We start from the raw sequence: 12,796 nt of genomic DNA, 5'->3' as shown, positions 1-12,796 counted from the left end.
TATTGCCTTCTGGAAGAAATAATCACCTCCAAATGGTTACACTCCTGCCTTTCCTTGAGAAACAAGCTTCTGGCTATGACCTCATGATTTAGCTATGCACTAGTAATCATACATAGCACCGTACCTTATCGTGCAGTTGACACCTCCCTGTGCTTTATCAGCAATGACAGCTTCTCATCAGCTCCTCTACCCTCCCATCCAACACGTGGAAAAACTTTCCATTGTGGTAAGTAATGCCGGCAGAGCAGGTGATGGACTGAGATAGTTTCTGTATATAGAGAGATATCATTTTTACTCTCCCCTCCTCTAATTTAATTCTGCTTCATTCGCTCGCTGCCGGCAGGAGTAATCTAAGGTTGAATACACAAGGTGGGGAATTGCCCCTTGCATCTAGAGCAGGATGTGACCTGCAGGTTGTACAAGGTCACGTCAAGGCTGACCTTACACTCCCTACAACTCCCTGAAAGGAAGCTGCAGGTGCAGGTCAGCCTCTTCTCCCAGACAAGTGACAGGATGAGAGGTGATCATCTCAAGCTGCACCACAGGAGGTTTATGTTGGACATGAGGAAGAATTTCTTTACAGACAGTGTCATTAGACATTGGAATGGACTGGCTGGAGAGCTGGAGGAACCACCATCTCTTGAGATGCCTCGGGAAAGAGCGGACATGGCACTCAGCGCCATGGTCTATAGCTGACATGGTGTTTGGAATTAGACTGGATTCGATCCAGAGGCCCTTTCCAGCCTAATGGAATCCACGGTTCTGTGTGTCTCTTCATACACTGTTACCTTTGCGGGGCATTTCCATAATGCAGTTAAGATCGCAGAGTCACGCTTTTCACAAAGAAAAAAAAAAAATCTTCGAAAGACCTAGACAGCATTAAGAGGTCTGAGTGTTTCTGTGATCTCAAAGTACTCTGATGAAATCTGAACCCCAAAGCAGCGCCACGTTTGTCTGAAAATCTCCCTGCTCGGGGCTGACGGGACACAGCCCTACTACGGCACAGGATCATAAAGACGCAGCAATACGCCTGGGCTGTATCTCAGCGCGAACACGGTACGTGCCCCTGTATTTCTGTAAGTGACCGGCTTATTCAGCAGCATCCGACCGCAGGAGGCCTCCAAGACGTCCCGTTTCCAACATGGACCCGCAGCGGTGGGGCCGGCCTGGCCCCGCCCCGCCGCCGCACGGCGGGGCAGCACTGACCAATCACAGGGCAGCATCGCGCAGGGAGGCGGAGCCGCACCGTGAATGGCAGCTGGCGAGATAAACAAGTCGCTGCGCTGTTCGGTGCCCCGCAGCATGGGGTGTGTGTCCGCCGTCCATCCCTGTCCTCCTCCCTCGCTCGCTCCCTGCCAGCCAGAGGCGCCGCGTCCGGCCGCGCTCGCCGCTCCCGCCTCTGCGCGCAATGTGAAGAGTCAGCAAGTTCCCAGCGGCCGCTGAAACGCTCCGGTGTCTCCGGGGAGGGCAGTGCGCCGACGCTGCCCGGCCGGGGCGGCCCGGGGCATGCCGGGAGTTGTAGTTCGGCCGCTACGGCGCCCCGCCTGCGGTGGCGGGGCCGGCTCCCGCAGCCGCACTACGACTCCCGGCACCCCGCGCGCCGCGCCGCGAGGAGCCTAGTTGAAGCGGGTGGCGGCGGCTGAGCGCGCCCCCTCCCCCCCGTCGAAAAGCCCCAAACCAAAACAAAAACAAACCGCCCCCTCCCAGTCCCCCTCGCCCGCCGCCCCCGCCGAGTCCCGGACATGGCGGCGCCGGGAGGGGGCTTCGCCAGCTGCGGGTGCTGATCCGGCTGTCGCGTCCCCCTGTCCGCCCGTCCCTCCCTCCCCGCCCATGGGCGAGACATGGACTACGAGTTCAAGTCGAAGCTGGCGGCCGAGCGCGAGCGGGTGGAGGACCTGTTCGAGTACGAGGGATGCAAGGTGGGCAGAGGCACCTACGGGCACGTCTACAAGGCCCGCCGCAAGGACGGGTAAGGGCCGCGCCGAGAACCCCCTTCCACACACCCCCTTCCCCCCTCGCCCCCCCCCCCCCCCCCCCACCAGCGCCCTCCCTTCCTCCCTCCCCTCTCTCCCTCCCTCCTCGTAAAGTTTCTGGCAGCGCGGGGGCCGGAGCGCGGAGCCAGCCCGGGTATTCCCCCGCGCCGGGAGCGGGCCCCGGTGTCCCGTACCCGCGGATCGGTGCCCGGCCGCTCGGAGTCACGGAATCAATGAGGCTGGAAAAAAAAACTTCAGAGATCATCGAGTCCACCGCATGACCGAACACCATCTCCATGTTCGACTAGACCATGGCGCTGAGTGCCACATCCAGTCTTTCCTTAAACACCTCCAGGGACGGTGACTCCACCACCTCCCTAGGCAGCCCATTCCAATGTCTAATCACCCTTTATGTAAGCAGTCGTACCTAAATGTCCAACCTAAAGCTCGTCCCGCTCTGCCCCGCTTCCCCCCGCCATCCCTGGTGGTGCGGTGTCAGCGGGCTGTGCCCGGGGGTCGCCTTTGCTCTGCACGCCGCGTTTCGGGTCGTCGCTTTCGTCTTTTGTGTGATCGCGTTCGTACTTTGACGTTCTGTTCCGATTACTTGCAGGGGATTGGGAAGCGAGGAGCACCTGGCTCCCGACGGCCCCTCCCCGGGTGCTCCCTCCCGAGCGGCCCGGGAAGCTCCCGGGGCGTGTGTGGGTCTCTGGTGTGTCCCCAGCCCCAGGTACCCCGCTGATGCCAGTGCCGGGCACGCTTGGCTTGATTGCCTGTCTGGGACGCTCCTTGTAGGCAGAACTGGCGGCTGCTGTCCAGTACCTACGCACAGGTGTGTCTCCATCAATTTCCCGTGAGAGAGCAGAACGCAAGTCCCTGTCCCCAAACACCTGGCTGCTGGCTTGATCCAGAGGGGTCCTTTAGGCATTAAGCCCACGTATGTTGGCTAAGCAAGGTTTCTTCTCTGGGGAAGAGACAGCTGGCGCCTTGGGATAGGTATTCCATGGATGCCATTTTCAGGGTACTGTGGTTAAGAGAGCCGTGCTGAACTGGAGTTGTAATTTGGGATTGCTTGGCTGGCATGCAGTTGTTGAAGGGGAGCAGTCCTGAGGCCTGACCAAGGCTCTCACGCAGGTGTGGGTTCCAAACAGCGTCCTTTGCTTTCAGAAGAGCTGTTGAGCACTTTTTCGCTGTGGTGCCTGGTGCACAAACACAGGCTATGTTTGCAGAGTGTTCTGAGCGTACTGTAAGGTTGTATAAAATATATCTGTGAATTGGAGGTGATTCCTTTTTTGTCAGAATGCTAAAGGGAATAGCCTTCCATTATAGTGAACTGAAACTTTGAAAAAGAAGAGACTGAATGTGGAAAAATGACAACTTTTAAATATAATTTTGGAGGTGGTTAAAAGGGAATGCTGCCGCTTTAGATTAGTTGAGAAATCTAGGGATTCTTCTGTAGGAGTAAATGGCATTCATGTGTGTCTTGAAAATTTAAACTCTGAATTGGGAGGTTGTAGTATAAAAATGATTAATAACTGAAAAGTAGCCATTAATTCCACTGAAGGATTAAATGCCAGGAAATGAGCTCTGATTCTAGCTAGCTTGCTCTGCCAACTTAGGGAGTACTAGAGCATAGCTAACTTGAGATATCAAAGCTTTCCAGATATTGAAGCTGCCACTGAGTTCTTCCAGTATTTTTGAGTTAAGTGGTCATGGTTGCTTCTTTTTCCTAAGTATTAATTTATATAAAAAAATGTTTATTTAAAACATCCATGAGATATATGAAAGGAAGCAGTATACTAAAACGACCAAAAATGCTAGTTAAATGTTTGTTGCTGTTCTTTGATAAAGTAAGCCTAAAATTGCTGCCTGTAAGAAGAACATAAAAAAGGCAGAGCTTTTGATTTGCTGTTTTATGAAAGAAAGAAATTTGATGTAATTTAAAACCAGACATTTTTTTCATTCCCATCATCTGCAATGGAAAGCCATCACTGGAGTTACATTGCTGCTACAAAGCACCGTAAAGGATGTGTCTTCAAAATCCCTAAAGCAGTAGCAGTATGACAAATGCAAATGGGTAGTAAAGCAAAAGTAAGTGTGATAAAAGGATATCTATTGTGTCAGAGCTGGGAATAATCAGAGGGAGACCTTGAGCTGTAAGAAAACTAACTGGTAAAAGGAAGTGCAAAGTTTCAGTGCTGTCAGATAGATTGACATGTAATATAACATGGCACAAATTCAACTGTACTGTATACTCCGAGGCTTTATTTCATGAAGCTTGAAAAGTGGCTTATTTTTTCTCTTTTTTTTCTTGGTCTTCATTTTATGGCATTGGTGTGTTCACTCTTAGTTGCTTTTGTGTAACTTTAGATCCTTGGGTGAAAGTAAGATGTGAACAATTTCAGGAAAAAATTAGAAAACAACTAAAACCATTAATATGAGATTATTTCCTTATGTAAACACCTAGCTAAAGTACATCTGCAGGTTGGAGGATATTTAGCATTAGTTCTGAACTTTAAGGGGTCCCTAATGAAAGAAATTAGTAAAAGAAATCAGGCAGTGGTGCATATTTATTGTGTGCTGATCACCGGGGGCTTTTGAGCCTCGTGTAAAGGAATTTTTCTTTAGCTGATTCTTTAGCAGAGACTGTTTCAGTATTTGCAAGGCATTCCTGTATAAAAGAGAGAGATTTTTGGCTTCTTGCTTCATATAGTGAATTTACAGTCTCAGGAGGCTGAGGGCAATAAGAACCTTGTAGCTCTGCACAAATTCCACTGAGAAATTGTCACTTCATGTTTCAGAAAGTTGGCATATGAATTTTATGAAATAGTAAAATGTGTTTATATGGAGCCTGGCAAGCTGTTCAATAAAAAGCTTGTAAAACAGTGGTTGTGTTGCTTAGAGCTCTGTGAATGGCTTGCGCATAAAAGCAGATTTTTGACAAAGCAACAGCTTAGTTTGGCTTTTTCAGCCTAGAGTAGAATATCATTTGGGCATTTTTCTATTGAGCTGACTGGTTTCTATGAAAGTTAAAATATTTTTTCTTTTTTTAAATAGACAGTCAGATTTGAACAATGTTGGTATTATATTTGAGTCATTATCTTTTAGAGATTTTGAGCAGCTGCAGCTTCTATTTAGTTCAGTAGTGTTTGTATGGTCTGATGAGGTCTGGAGGTACTACTTGTGTTATACATTTAGCTAAATTAGGCACCTGGTTTACAGAACTTTCATTAATACCCCTGTAGTCCAGAAGGTGTAGAAAATAGGCGTTTATGTAAGCTGTCCAATCCTTTATTTTATGTACACTAAAACCAGATTAGTGACTTTGGGGGAAATCATGATATTAAGCCTCATGATTGCAATTCAGTCATTGATATCTTTATGTAGCTGGAAAGTCTGATATAGTTTTTTTGTTTGTGCTTCAAAGCATCATGTTGACTTTTGCTAAGTGTTTTCTTGGACACATTCGCATCTGTCTAGTAAAGCAAAGAATTCAACTTTTCCAGTCATGGTTAGGAAAATGTAGTTTTGTTTCATGCTTTACCTCTCCTCATTATGTTCCTTGTCACTTCTTTGATCACGTTCTAAGCTATGAAGTTGTGCTTAGTGGTTTCACTTCTTGTATCTCCTCCTCATTTGAGAGGCAAGTCTTAGGCTGAGTGAGGTTTGGAAATTCCATTTGTTATGTATGCCTGAACTATTTTCCTTTACTTTTTCAAAATGATCAGTCCTTGAGGCCAGGCCACTACAGAGCATTTCTGTTTCTTCACCGGGATGTCAGTCCACCTGCAGGTGGATGTTTGCATGAGTCAGCAAGCTGAAAAGATACCACTGCTGGTTAGTCAGGAGTGCAAGGAATAGTGGGATGCTTGAGTCAAGTAGAAAATAGGCCACTCTGTTCTTCATTCTATAGCAGCAACAGCAGATGCAACACTTATAAAAGCTGTATCTTCATGTGAATAAAACCTTTCTATTTATTGCTGGTTCTGCTTACCTGTAAACAAGCAATTGAGGTGGCTGCTTTTTCTCAGTCATGGCCTATTTTATTTTTTATTCGACTCACTAGCTGCATTTGGGCAACAAAGTTTATAATAAATATTATCTATATACCTCCTTGGAAAGAAAAAAAAAGTCATTTTAGTTTAATCTGTATGTTTCAGAGCACCTTTCAATAAGCAAGTTTTAGCATATTTTAATCTTGTTACTGAAGGAGTGACAGAAATATGAAATGATCAGCTTTCAAAATGATGGTGGTAGGAAGGTCAGGGTTTGTACCCTGGGCATCTCCCAGGCTCACTGCCAGCTCAGTAACTGGCACTGCCCTGACAGACCCTCCTGCCATGTTGTCCTTTGGCAAGTATAAAAGGTTTGGCACTGCCCTGTACTTACAATGTATCTATCATTGGACTAGGTGGATAGGTTTATATGCTACTGTAGTCCTATGCTTTTGTAACTTGTCAGATTACGTTGTTGTTACTGTACCTGTAACTTTTAAAAAGAGAGTTGGTGTAAAACAGGTTTCATCTTCCTTGCCAAATACAGAATTGCCTTTTGAAAAGGGAATCACTGGGCAACGGCGGTGCAAGTCCAGAAACATCACTGTGGAATACAGGCATAGGAAGGGGAAGACAAATGAAATATTCTTTCCCTCTTCCCTATTTTTCAGTACTGTAAGCTTGTAACTGAAGAGGAGAGTCTGTTTTTCTCCTTGGACTGATATTGATGTGCCAATTCATTAATATAAGCATCCAAGTCCACATAAGAGTTGAGTTCTCCCTTCCTGGCAGTGTTCAAGGTTGGATGGTGCTCTGAGCAGCCGGGTCTAATGAGAGGTGTCCCTGTACATGGCAGGAGGGTGGAAGTAGATGGTATTTAAAATTTCTTCCAACCCAAACCATTATATGGTTCTATGAAAGGTAGGACATGGGGAGAGAAAGAAGGATGAAGTATATAGCCAAGTCAAATGTATAATCTTAACACAGAAATGCTGCTTATGGTTGTGGCCATGTGAAATTTCACTTGATTTTTTTTTTCAAAGGAGAAGTGGAAAAATATTGATTAAGAGAGAAAAAAAAAAAGATCTGCTGTGAAGCATGGCTGCAGCGGAAAAACCTAATTTCTTCTGGGGCAACTTAGTGCATTTAGTATTTCTGCATTTCTGCTAGTATTGTTGTATTGTTCAGAGGTTGCATCTGGTCAAGGTGGTGGCTCAGGTCACTGTGGTGGTAGAATACTTAAAGTGTAGAAGAGCTAATCTGCTTCATCTCTTAAATCAGTATTCATATAGCAATTAATTTGTGTACTGTTCTCCCCATATTCTTATTTTATAAAACTTAAATTACTTAAGTTGTATAGTAGGAGTTTGCCAGGAGAGGAAACTTGCACTCAAGTTAGCTAAATGCTGCAAGTGAACAATGTTGGTGGCAAAATGACAGGGGAATGAGTACATGTCCACTGCGGTTGGATTTACTCTTAAAAGAGAGGCAGCTCACTGATGTGGCAAGGATTATACTCTCTTGAATGTGAAACTGGAATATTATTTACCAGTGCAAGTTGATATTTGTAAGACATTTGAGAGTCTATGATAATTTGTATCTTTGTTTTCTTACTTCCTCTATTTGACATTGCCTTGAACATAAGTAATTTGAGTGTTGTGCTGTAATTGCTCTTTACTAATATAAACCTGTGACAGGCTAAATCACAAAAATTATTGACCAAAGTCAGAATGCAATGTTATTAGGTCTTAAACAATTGCTTCTCTCTGCAAGAAAATCTTCTGCCAGGTGTGGTATCTGAAAACCTGTGGTTTGCTTTCCACTTTCATATTTTTTTCTTTTCCTGATGAAACTTCTTATCTTGAGGAAGGTAGAATGGCTGAAGGTGTTTATGCCTTGCTAAAATCTCTCAAAAGCAAAGAAAACCTAAATATTCGATTTACCTGCAAATCCTGAAAATACCTCTTAACCACTGAATATATAGCTCTCAATATGTGTGAGAAGGAGCAGCAGAACTAAACCAAACCTGTCTAACTAGTTGCCTGCCATGCATTCTAACAGAAAATTAGATAATTAGTACTTCATATCTGTGCCTTAATGACAGCTGTTGTTGCAACTGTACAGTGGCTTTGCTTCCTGCCCAAGAGGATAGTGCAAGTGGTGATGAGTAATTTTTAATGCTTCCCACAGACTCTTGCATATGGTTTCTCCTATGGCTGTTTTGTCGTTTCTTCTGTTACTCTCCCTGAAACTAAGCGCAGAAATGAGCTGTAAAGCGTCTCATCACTTTCAGAAAGCAAATAGCAGACAGAATATCAGCCAAATGCTACTGTGGCAAGCACAAAGATGGTGTGATGGGAGGAGCTTGAGGAAGAAAGGGGGTCACAGTAAGATGAAGAAGGGGTTGTGTTTGATAGAAAAAGATGAATCTTTCCCAAGCTTGCAAAGTAAGAATTGTACATAAATTAGCCCCTAAGATATGAAGGAAAAATGTTCAAAGTTTAGTTTTTTTTTTTTTTTTTAATGAAATGAAGAGGGCAAGAAGGTTCCTGTTAACTGAGTGAGAGGGTTAAGAGTTTTCCAATAGAGCTGCAGGAAAAGGAAGTAAGAGGTTAAAGGAGAAGAAGAGTTTCTTTTCTGCACCCTGTCTAATAATAGGGTGCAAAGCAAGATAGACCATGGACTAGGTCAGAAACTAAATACTTCTCATATGAACTGCTTGACATAGCAATTTAATATGTTGTATTTCTGGGTCATCCAATCTAACATGTTATATTGTGGGTAGATGCATAGAGGTGTTTTTCATAAATTTATTTTCAACATGAGTATTTTCCATTACATATGGTTTAAAAAGATACCAGAAAATCAGCAAAAAACACGAAGCCCCAGAAATTGCTGTGGTTAATAATGCTGCAGGTGTGTTTGTACAACTAACCAAAATTTCTGTGGACTATCCATACCAGATTGCACTATAGGTTTACCAGTAACATTTAAGTTTTCACCTATGTTTTGAAAATACCTACTGAAATGCTGTTTGCCTGTTCTGTGGCCCTAATCAAGCTCATGATTTTCATGGACTTGGATCAGAAGGTGCCTTTGTCCTCTGCTTGTAGCGAGTGAGTTCTGTGTTGTGAAGTGATTCTGTTTTTGTGTGCTTGCTGCTGCTTTAAGTTCGGTGCAAGAGAGGTACGGTCTGTGTGTGTGATCGGGAAGGGATTGTTAGCAGCAGTGATAGGCAGCTCTTACATTCTGCTCCTAAAGATGTGTTGTTCTTTGAGCTCCTTTGCTGGCATTTGAGAACTGACACACACTGCAGTTTTATTTATTTTTTTACTGAAAGAAAGTGTTAGAACTTAAAGATTTATTTGTTTCAATACAGTGCATTTCCTTGAAGGAATGCTGAAACTGGTCCAGGACAAATGCATTTTGGCTAACTCCGTATGTGACTTCAGGAAATGAAGAACAGTTTCTACTTGTGTAGCAAATACAAGAAGTTTATTGTTTTGACTTGACTTGAGTTTCATGTTTTCTAAATTACATAGGTTTATAAAAGACCTCCCAGCTCTGGAAGCTTGGTTTACATGGTTTGCTTGACTGTAAATTAGATGACTGACAGATAACAATGCAGGTTGTGATGTTAGAAATCATTATACCTCTTGTGAAATTCACTATCTCAACAGATTCAAGAAGAAAAAATTGCAGAAATATTTTAAACCAAAACTTGTTGTTGACAAAGTCCAGGAAAAATCTTTAACTCAACTGAAAATTAATTTCTCTATCTGAATTTTTTATTAACATTTTTTAGGCTTCTCTGTGGGAGTACAATCCTTTCATTTAGTGGTGGGAGTTTGAGAGAATTTCTGAAATACTAGTGCATCTAATAAGACTGGAGGGAAGAAATGTTGTGGAGATAATGTCAACTGACTTTTACACAATGACTGTCTTAAGTATGGGTTGGGTTTTTTAGTTGATGTGTTGTGATTGGGGATTTTTATCCTTTATTATCTCTTTATTTAATTTTACTTTGTTGGAAAACAGAACTGACTTTTCTGGTTGTGAGAAAGATTGAAGAAGCTGAGATTACTGGATGAGTAGATCCCTGAAGGGGATTCATGTTCATGTTTGTTTCTGTCTTTTCTGGGCTTAGCAATCTTTAAAACAGTATTTTCAAATGAGGTCACTGGCTAACTGCTTGTTTCTCCCACAGTTGTCATCCGTTTTCTACAAAATTTACGATCTTGAGTTATTCTACAGTTGTTCATCTTGTAGATGAAACCACCCTGAAGACAGGATTTCCAATAGACACAGCAATGGCCATAGCTTCCTGCGTGTGCTGGGAGTGTCAGGTTGCTCAGTTGAGTATCAGGGTTCTGGGCTAAATAAATGCGGACAGTCTGGGACAGTGTGGCTTTAAACACATGTTCCCATAACATGGGCCTTGTGTGCAGTCTGATAATTTTTTTGTTCACTCCATGCTGACTTAAGTAGAAAATGCTATTGATTTCTTTTTGCAGTCAGGTGAAAATAAGAATTATAGGCAATTGACTTAAAGGCAGAAGCTGAAGATACTGGAATGGAAACTCCATCTGGAGGTACACTCTGCTATTTTGAAGCAATGTATCTGCTTTCCTCACTCATTAGTTGAAGGAAGAATCAATCCTGTTTGTGCGCCAGAAGGTTTTCTGCCTCTCTTGTTTAGCTGTCTTTATTAGAGCACTTGGAAGCATTCACACAGGTAATTCTGGGATTCAGCTCTGGCTGTGATTGTCCTTGACTTTCCCGCCTCATTGGTAATGTTGTGGGGCCTGAGAGCCTGAAGAGATACAAGGGCCACTCATACATGACAGCATGTTTGGCTCTGAAGTTGGTTGTTTTGAGAGAGATACTTCTTGTAAGTCATGAATTCAGCAAATTCAGAGGTGTTTAGAGAAAATTCTCACCTCTGTTAATAATGAATTACCATGGATTCGTGCTAATTTTTAACACCTTGCGCATTCAAAAATGCTGTGTTTGTTGCTTGTGTTAATTATCCTCAGTGCAGCTGAGAGTGGGTGTCAGCTCATGTCTTTGAATGTGTCTATTCCTGAAACTGAGTTTCTGTATCAGTTGTTGGCTTGTTCTCAAGGGCATTGTAGACTTCAAAGTTAGCTTATGCTCCTATCTTTTGATTAAAACCAGTCATCGTACTGGATAACCAGTTGTTCCTTTGTCTAGTTCTGTCATGCTTCAAATGAGAAACAGAGGTAGACAAATTGCCAAATTTAACTTGACCTTCAGAACAACCAAAAGACTTGTTATGAGTAGCATGCCATTTATTCTACTTTTAGTGTCACTTCAGTGATGGGGAAAAAACAGCATAAAACTTCAAGTGATGTTCTTAAACCTCAGATTGTGACAGAAGCCTATTCTGACTGTGGGACATGGAGTTCTAAAATTCAAAGGAAGCAGAATGCCCCTCCCTTTCCACAGGAGTAGATATGATAGCTGACTAAAGACCTTGTTTGTTTTTGAGAAGCAGCAAGGTTGTCTTAATGACTGGAATTAAGACCTCTATCTTTGAGAAATCCTCATCCCTGACACTGAAGTGAGGAAAAAATGTGGAGATGCTCCACAACAAAAAAAACCAAACCAAAAAAAAAAAACCAAAAAAAAAAAACAAAAAAACAATAAAAAAATATATATTTTTAACATTCCAGACTGAATTAAATTAGACATTATGGTAACTTTAGGGACTTTCCTTCCAGTCATTCTACTTCATTGTGAGGGTGTTGTTTTGAGTGCAACTTTTCAACTGTAGTAAATGTGTTCTATCTCACTCTGTCCTACTCTGCCCATATGGAATTTGGGTCTTGCTTCTTATTCATAATTTGGGCACAGCTTCAGTTCCTAAAGGCTAATTTACCACCTAAGAATTACACCTATATTGTGTTAGCAAGCTTTCATGTAGGTCTGGCTTTGAGAATTTATAATTCCACTGTACATGGTTTGAGCTAGGAAGTCTGATGGAAAAGAACAGAAAATTTGTGATAGATCTCTGATAAATCTTGGCTTTCATGTGCTTTAGAGGAAGCATTTGATGATGTTATGAGTCAGAAAACGACAACTGAGGAACTGCAGCTTTTAGACAATTGCCCTTTTAGGTTTTACATCGGGTCAATAATTCTGCTTATTCTGCTATAGGCAAACCTAGTGCATTATGGTGTTTTAGAAAAAAAAATCTGCACCTGGTATTTCAAACATGTTCTTGCTGAAAAAGACCCCAAAGAAGTACAGGCTTCTTATTATTTGGTGATTTGATAGTAATTTCCCACCCATCAAAGGTGCAGTATTTTGCCAGATTTAGCAGTATACAGAAAGAGCTGTGATGGACTGTGTAGTTACAGTATGGCTTTAGGACTTAAAAAATTCCACAACCAGACAGCTCATTTCTTTACATTTATGGTTAGTTGCAAGCATTCTTCTTAAGTGATTATATGAACCAAACGGCAGATTCTTTTTTTGGCATAGTCTTAGGACCCTGTTTCTATGACCTTGGTATGTAATTCACTGACAAATAAAGATTTGTTTCCTCTTTATTTCAGAGGTATTTTTCTCCTTGCTGCTGCTGTTCCTTGCTTTAAGGTAGCAAATCCTCACATGCGGTATCCTTTTGTGCAGAGAGGTATTTCTTAAATCTATTTATTATCTGTAATCAAGCCTGTCTGTAAAGAAATAAAATCAGATCCAGCTCTCTCCTCTGCTTAAATAGAGCAAATGCTGGAAGAAGCTACCTGGAGCAGCAGAATAATTTTACAGCTTTCAGGGTTTAATGTGAACATTTCAGTTTTACCC

At 42.7% G+C, this 12,796-nt stretch overlaps 1 protein-coding gene across 3 annotated transcripts in view; it reads left to right on the top strand.

Annotated features, from left to right (window-relative positions):
* Nucleotides 1-1,680: 1,680 nt before the first annotated feature.
* The window catches only part of CDK19 (cyclin dependent kinase 19), a 118,518-nt gene continuing 107,402 nt past the window's right edge, over nt 1,681-12,796 (top strand). For all 3 annotated transcript variants that reach the window (XR_009933054.1, XM_062489942.1, XM_062489940.1), the window contains exon 1: nt 1,681-1,969. Coding sequence is in view for 2 of the 3 variants with exons in the window: in XM_062489942.1 (XP_062345926.1) it covers nt 1,842-1,969 (128 nt within the window). In the remaining variant the exon portion in view is untranslated. The remainder of the gene's footprint in view (nt 1,970-12,796) is intronic.

Source organism: Cinclus cinclus, chromosome 3 (genome assembly GCF_963662255.1).
Source record: "Cinclus cinclus chromosome 3, bCinCin1.1, whole genome shotgun sequence".
In the NCBI taxonomy this organism is placed as follows: domain Eukaryota; kingdom Metazoa; phylum Chordata; class Aves; order Passeriformes; family Cinclidae; genus Cinclus; species Cinclus cinclus.
This window is presented reverse-complemented; position numbering and strand designations above follow the sequence as displayed.